Source organism: Poecilia formosa, unplaced genomic scaffold (assembly GCF_000485575.1).
Source record: "Poecilia formosa unplaced genomic scaffold, Poecilia_formosa-5.1.2 Scaffold653, whole genome shotgun sequence".
Taxonomy (NCBI): Eukaryota; Metazoa; Chordata; class Actinopteri; order Cyprinodontiformes; family Poeciliidae; genus Poecilia; species Poecilia formosa.
Genome location: NW_006800592.1, coordinates 87,333 through 94,422, shown reverse-complemented (window position 1 = coordinate 94,422; position 7,090 = coordinate 87,333). Strand labels below are relative to the sequence as shown.

The 7,090-nt window shown below is 36.9% G+C and overlaps 1 protein-coding gene across 1 annotated transcript in view; it reads left to right on the top strand.

Moving 5' to 3' along the window:
* LOC103130620 (zinc finger protein 8-like) overlaps positions 1 to 99 on the top strand; it is a 16,455-nt gene extending 16,356 nt beyond the window's left edge. Inside the window, exon 3 of the mRNA XM_016666065.1 lies at positions 7 to 99. Within this exon, the coding sequence (XP_016521551.1) occupies positions 7 to 14 (8 nt within the window). The 3' untranslated portion in view covers positions 15 to 99. The remainder of the gene's footprint in view (positions 1 to 6) is intronic.
* The last annotated feature ends 6,991 nt before the right edge of the window (positions 100 to 7,090 follow it).

Genomic DNA, 7,090 nt, shown 5'->3' with positions numbered 1-7,090 from the left:
AAAGAGTATTTTAAATCGTCACAAGACGATTCATACAGGTGAGAGGCCTTTTTCATGTCAGTCATGCGGAAAGAGTTTCTGTCAAAAGAGTATTTTAAATCGTCACAAGACGATTCATACAAGTGAGAAGCCTTTTTCATGCGAGTCATGTGGAAAGAGTTTCTGTCAAATTAGTATTTTAAATCGTCACAAGGCGATTCATTCAAGTGAGAAGCCTTTTTCTTGCCAAAGATGTGGGAGAAGATTCAATCGCAGGGATAATTTGACCATGCACATGAAAACTCATACAGGTCGGGGGCAGCTTTGAAGCGAGACTTGTGAAAACAGTAGCTTTGAAATTTATTAGTTATTCTCTTTAGAACCCACATGGGTGAGATGTGTTTTCTACATGAAATATGGTGGGGAAAGTGTTTTATTATAGTAAACTGAATTTCCACAAAACACAAATACACAAAAGTGACAATTGGACATTTAACTCACACAGATTCACTGTAGTAAATATTTAACAATTTCTTGGATTGTTTTCACTTAGCAAAACACATTACACCCTCGTCTATTCTTGTATGCCTATTAATGGATTTTTTTATTATTATTATTGTAGATCATATCTATAAAAAAGAAAATAATTTAAAATGTATGTGCTGCTTGGATGTATCAAACAACTTAAGAACTCTGAAAACTGCAACACACAGTGATTTTAGAGATGCTTTTAGCTTTTTTATATAATGGAATGGATTTGTGGCAGATGTGTGATTTTTACATACTTGATGATTAGTGTATTTTATTTAGTTATTTTTTATAAATGATATGGACTACTTTTTGTCTGGAAATAAAGACATGAATTAATATGGAGTTCTTTTTTCCCCGTTTAGCGCCTGTCCACACACTCCAGTTCATTCAGGGGCGTTATTGAACCAATTTGTGGTCATTTGTGTTTTTGTATTAAAAAAATGTTACATTGACAGGAAATATTAAAATATTACTGGGTAATTATGTTCCTGGAAGACATTGCCAACTACTTAAACCCACAACTACAGAGTCTTGAAGTGAAAAAGAAACCTATTAATGCTCTTAATAGAGACTGGAGAGACTCCAATGGAAATGAGATTAATGAAATTATCTGTTAGCACATTGGAAGAAAATGTAACTTAATTTTACAAAAGTGTTGGGAATATTCAAAATTCCAGAGTGATGGATTCAGATTGACTTAAATGGGCTAAAATGTATGGATTAGAGAACAAGGAAATTGTGCAGTTTAATGTGATTAGTATTGTTACTCCATGGCTATTTCCTGTAGGTAAATGTAGACATGAAACTTCATAAAATGAAAAATGATTGGAATTTAAATGAAGTAGGGGTAAAGACAGACATGTATTTAAGAAATTCACATTCTGATTACCTTAAAATATATTCAGATGGTTCTAAGAATTTAAAATGATGTGGGAAAAGAAATATATACACCAGATCTGAAAATATATATTTCCAAATGATTATCAGACTAATTATCTGTTTTTACAGTGGAAATGGTGGCAGTCATACTAAACTTACAGTAGGTTGAGGAGGTTAGACCAGATAGGGAGGTGGTATGCATGGATACCAAAGCAGTAATAGAAAGTAATCCAGAAAAACAAAATAATAGAAAACATTTAGTATTAGAATTTCAGCACAGTTTATTTAGGGTTGGCACTGATTCTTGGTTCTGTTGGGTACCAGCACACGAAGGTATAAAAGGCAATGAAAAGGCAGACAATTTAGCAAAGAGGGCTTTAAGTTGGGCAATAACAATTACAATACCTTTTGGAAAAGAGGAAGGAAAATCAGTTAAGAGTAAAATAAGAATATGGCAAAAAAATAGAATGAAGATAAAAATGAAAGGTGTTTATATAAAATACAAAAGTTAGTACTGATTAAAAATATTGAGAGAAACAGAAGGGAATAAATAATAATGAGATTAAGAGTAGGTCATACCTGTCTAAATGACATTTTATGTTTAATAGAGAGGAAAAATAATGATAAAAGTGAAGGATGTAGTGAAAGAAAATATAGAACATGCATTGATGAATTGTAAAACACATGAACCTGATAGGGAGAGATTGAGAAGAATGTTTAGGAGGACAGGAATGGAGTCTTAAAGGAATATTGGGAAATGAAGGAAACATAGTGGATATTTACAGTTTCAGGAAAGCATTATTTATCTTCAGAATACAAAATGTAAAAAGCAGAATTTAATGGTTGTAATGCTATTCATGTACAGTTGGTGGCGGCATAGCTTAAAGTTGCTTGCGATCCGCCATAATAGAAAGGAAGAAGAAGAAGCCTGCATATGCTAAGCTAGGTAGCTGCTGCATTGTCCCATCTCAGCTAATATTTCAGCAACCATGTCTTCAGTTCAGCATCTCAGAGAGTTTATCAGAGAGCGGCTAACTGCTGCTGCTCAAGAAATCTTCACAGAGGTTGAAAAAACCATCATTTGCTACGAGGAAGAGCTCGATGCTCAGCGCAGGATGATGGGGATCGACTGGAAACCAGAAATTAAGCTTCACAGAGTCGGTTCGGAGCTACAAAGTTCCGGTAGGTCTGGATAAAGATGCTGATGTTTTCACAGCAGACAGAGATCCGTCAGCGGCGATAGTTGCTGCAGCTCCAGCTGCGGTTAAACGGAGCTGATTTAGCTGCTAGCTCTGATGCTACAGAGGTTGATAACTTTGTAACTCGGGACAAAATATTGCAGCACAAACAGAAAGCGTGTTTACGAATCAAGCCCCCTGACTAAATATATTACTTCAATTGTTATAATGCTGGAAATCTGGAATATACGGTGAAATCTCTTCATTTGTAAGCTAAAAAAAATGCATGCTGTCCGTCCACACACCTTCCGCTCTGAATTCAGCAGTGGAGGTTATGAGGAAGGAGATGAGGAGACGCAGGATGACAGGATGAGCTGTGTTGTTTTTCATATGTGACCATATGAAAAACAATAAACGTGCAATATTTCATTGTTTCTTTCTTTTTTTAAGTGAGCCACAGAGCCACTTGCAGACCTGGAGCTGCAGATTGCACAGCCCTGAACTACCAGATCAAAACTGTGATCTGTCTGTATTCAGCTGAAGCTAAAGTGCTACATCTTCATTTATAATTCATTGTTAAAGGTAAAAATTGGGGGCTGTACAGTGGTGCGGTTGGTAGAGTTGTTGCCTTGCAAGAAGGTCCTGGGTTCGATTCCCGGCCCAGGGTTTTTCTGTATGGAGTTTGCACGTTCTCCCTGTGCATGCGTGGGTTCTCTCCGGGTACTCCGGCTTCCTCCCACAGTCCAAAAACATGACTGTCAGGTTAATTGGTCTCTCCAAATTGTCCCTTGGTATGAATGTGTGTGTGCATGGTTGTTTGTCCTGTCTGTCTCTGTGTTGCCCTGTGACAGACTGACGATCTGTCCAGGATGTACCCCGCCTCTCGCCCGGCATGTTAGCTGGAGATAGGCACCAGCACCTACCAACCCCACTAGGGACAAGGATGTATAGAAAATGGATGGAGGTAAAAATTGGTCTAAATTATGGGTGCCCAAAGTCGGTCCTCGAGGGCCAGCATCCTGCATGTTTTAGTTCTCTCTGGTAGTAACAACCTTTTCAGATGTCAATGTTCTTCTAAGGTCTTCTAACGAGCCATCGTTTGATCCAGATGTATTAAACCAATGAGAGAACTAAAACATGCAGGATGCGGGCCCTTTGGGCACAACTGGTCTAAAGGACCAATTGTTATGGTAAATAATAATAATAGTAATAATAATAGTAATAGTAATTATTGTTATCCTTTCAGTTCAGGGGTCCAGACCAATTCTACAGGTTCACAGGGAAACTGTCAAAGTAGAAAATGGTTTTCTGCAGATCTATTTTTCTCAAATATGTTTAATGAAATATCTCTCCATCACTGAGGAGTGTTTCTGTGGGACATTTCTCAGTTAGACGGATCAGGTGACTCCATCCTTGACGAGAGGACATTACATTTCTCCCAAACATCCAGTTTTTGTAAATGTAGTGTCTGATGGTTGTTGTGGAGACCTGATGACTCCAAGACAGGGTTTCCCCCAGAAAATTTGCTAAGCCTGGTGGTCGTGGCATCGAGGTGGTCCAACGTGTTTTTGTATTAAAAGATATTAAGTAGACAGGAAATGTAAAAATATTACTGGGTTATTTTATGTTACGGGAAAACATCGCCAGTGAAACAATATCTAAACCCACAACTACAGAATCTTAAAAACAAAAACAAAAAAACATTATTAAAATAAATATAAATTATTTGCACTTCTGATTACATATAACATTTGTTTATTGAGACTATCAGTGCTGCCAAATTCGATTTAGTTGCTTCATCATACATAAATTAAAATATATATTATATATTAAAAGTCCCAACTTTGCATGATTTTGTAAATTATGATAATTTAATGCAAAGTTGGCATTTTTAATGGACTTTCAATGCAAGTTTTAGAGCATTAGAAGTGTCATTATTTACCAAGTGACACTTCAGGACAACATTCATGACATGAACAGATGTTCATGTTCATGACATAACATCTGTCAGTCTTATGCACACCCCTTCAAATAAAGTGTTACCGTTTCCTCTCTTTTAAACAAATCTTTTATAGTAGATGATTTGATTTTAGATCCTAAACTGGATTGGTTGCTTTTAACAGAAACTTGGTTGGCTGCATCAGATGCATCAGGTGTGCTCACTGAGACCTCCGCTCAGTTTGAAATGTTCTTTTTATGCTCGAAGTGGCAGGAAAGGTGGTGGTACTGCTTCGATATTTAATAATTCACTGGGTGCTGAAGAGATTTCATTTGAGCAGTACCCTTCTTTTGAGCATCATTTAAATCTACTGAATGTTGTTTTTACCTGTGGAAACACTGGACAGTTTCGCTGCAGGGACAATTTTGCCTCATGGAAGGGTGTAAGATGCAGCCTGAGTATTGGGACCGGGCCAGGGAGACCTGGAGATGTTTTGACCCGCACCACCATCCCCCTCAGTGTGTGGTGTTNTCACAGGGAAACTGTCAAAGTAGAAAATGGTTTTCTGCAGATCTATTTTTCTCAAATATGTTTAATGAAATATCTCTCCATCACTGAGGAGTGTTTCTGTGGGACATTTCTCAGTTAGACGGATCAGGTGACTCCATCCTTGACGAGAGGACATTACATTTCTCCCAAACATCCAGTTTTTGTAAATGTAGTGTCTGATGGTTGTTGTGGAGACCTGATGACTCCAAGACAGGGTTTCCCCCAGAAAATTTGCTAAGCCTGGTGGTCGTGGCATCGAGGTGGTCCAACGTGTTTTTGTATTAAAAGATATTAAGTAGACAGGAAATGTAAAAATATTACTGGGTTATTTTATGTTACGGGAAAACATCGCCAGTGAAACAATATCTAAACCCACAACTACAGAATCTTAAAAACAAAAACAAAAAAACATTATTAAAATAAATATAAATTATTTGCACTTCTGATTACATATAACATTTGTTTATTGAGACTATCAGTGCTGCCAAATTCGATTTAGTTGCTTCATCATACATAAATTAAAATATATATTATATATTAAAAGTCCCAACTTTGCATGATTTTGTAAATTATGATAATTTAATGCAAAGTTGGCATTTTTAATGGACTTTCAATGCAAGTTTTAGAGCATTAGAAGTGTCATTATTTACCAAGTGACACTTCAGGACAACATTCATGACATGAACAGATGTTCATGTTCATGACATAACATCTGTCAGTCTTATGCACACCCCTTCAAATAAAGTGTTACCGTTTCCTCTCTTTTAAACAAATCTTTTATAGTAGATGATTTGATTTTAGGCCCTAAACTGGATTGGTTGCTTTTAACAGAAACTTGGTTGGCTGCATCAGATGCATCAGGTGTGCTCACTGAGACCTCCGCTCAGTTTGAAATGTTCTTTTTATGCTCGAAGTGGCAGGAAAGGTGGTGGTACTGCTTCGATATTTAATAATTCACTGGGTGCTGAAGAGATTTCATTTGAGCAGTACCCTTCTTTTGAGCATCATTTAAATCTACTGAATGTTGTTTTTACCTGTGGAAACACTGGACAGTTTCGCTGCAGGGACAATTTTGCCTCATGGAAGGGTGTAAGATGCAGCCTGAGTATTGGGACCGGGCCAGGGAGACCTGGAGATGTTTTGACCCGCACCACCATCCCCCTCAGTGTGTGGTGTTACGATAACCTCATCCAGCCTCATCTCTCACCCTTCCAGTTATTAATCTAAATCCGCAGTCGGATCAGTAATGAATAGGTTTTCAGTATTTTCTTGGATCCACTTCCTTTTAAACATCAACACATCTTATTAAATAATATGCTCTTCTCTTTCTTCTTTTGAACAGTAATTTAGTGAAAGGTTTCTATATGTAATCATATTTATAATCCAGAGAACCAGAATACCATGTTTTACTGACTAAAGTTACAACACAGTCTGATCAACTTTAAAAAGTGAGGTTACAAGTAAAATTAAAAATATATATTTTCTTAACGTAGGATGAGTTCTTCACTGTATGAATGTCCTAAAATTAAATATTTAATTGTTAAAAATAAATGAGTATGAAACTGTACTTCTGGATTAAAATCTTTAGAACATTTTTGCCACAGCCGTAATGAAGTGTGGAGAATACTTTACCTGCTTTTCTGTTGAACTCTACAAACTAATTTTAGATGAACTTATATGATGCCTACATACTAGAATCTCCAGGAAAAACCAGGTTGACCCATTAAATCGTCATCAATTAAATTATATTAATGATGTCATCCTTTGTTCCCACAGACCTCCAACAGCCAAGTGTCTCCAATGAGGAGGAAGCTAATCCTATCCTTCCATCCATCCTTGCAAGTAGGTCCAATCAGGACCAAAAAGAAGCAGAACATCAGTGGACTGAAGAGGAACAGATGGAACCAGAAACAAAATGGATTAAAAAAGAAGAAGATGAACCAGAACCTACACTGTTCAAACATGAGGAAATAGAATATTCACTAATGTATGTAAGAAAAGAGGAGATAGATTCTTCAGTGCTTCAACATGAACA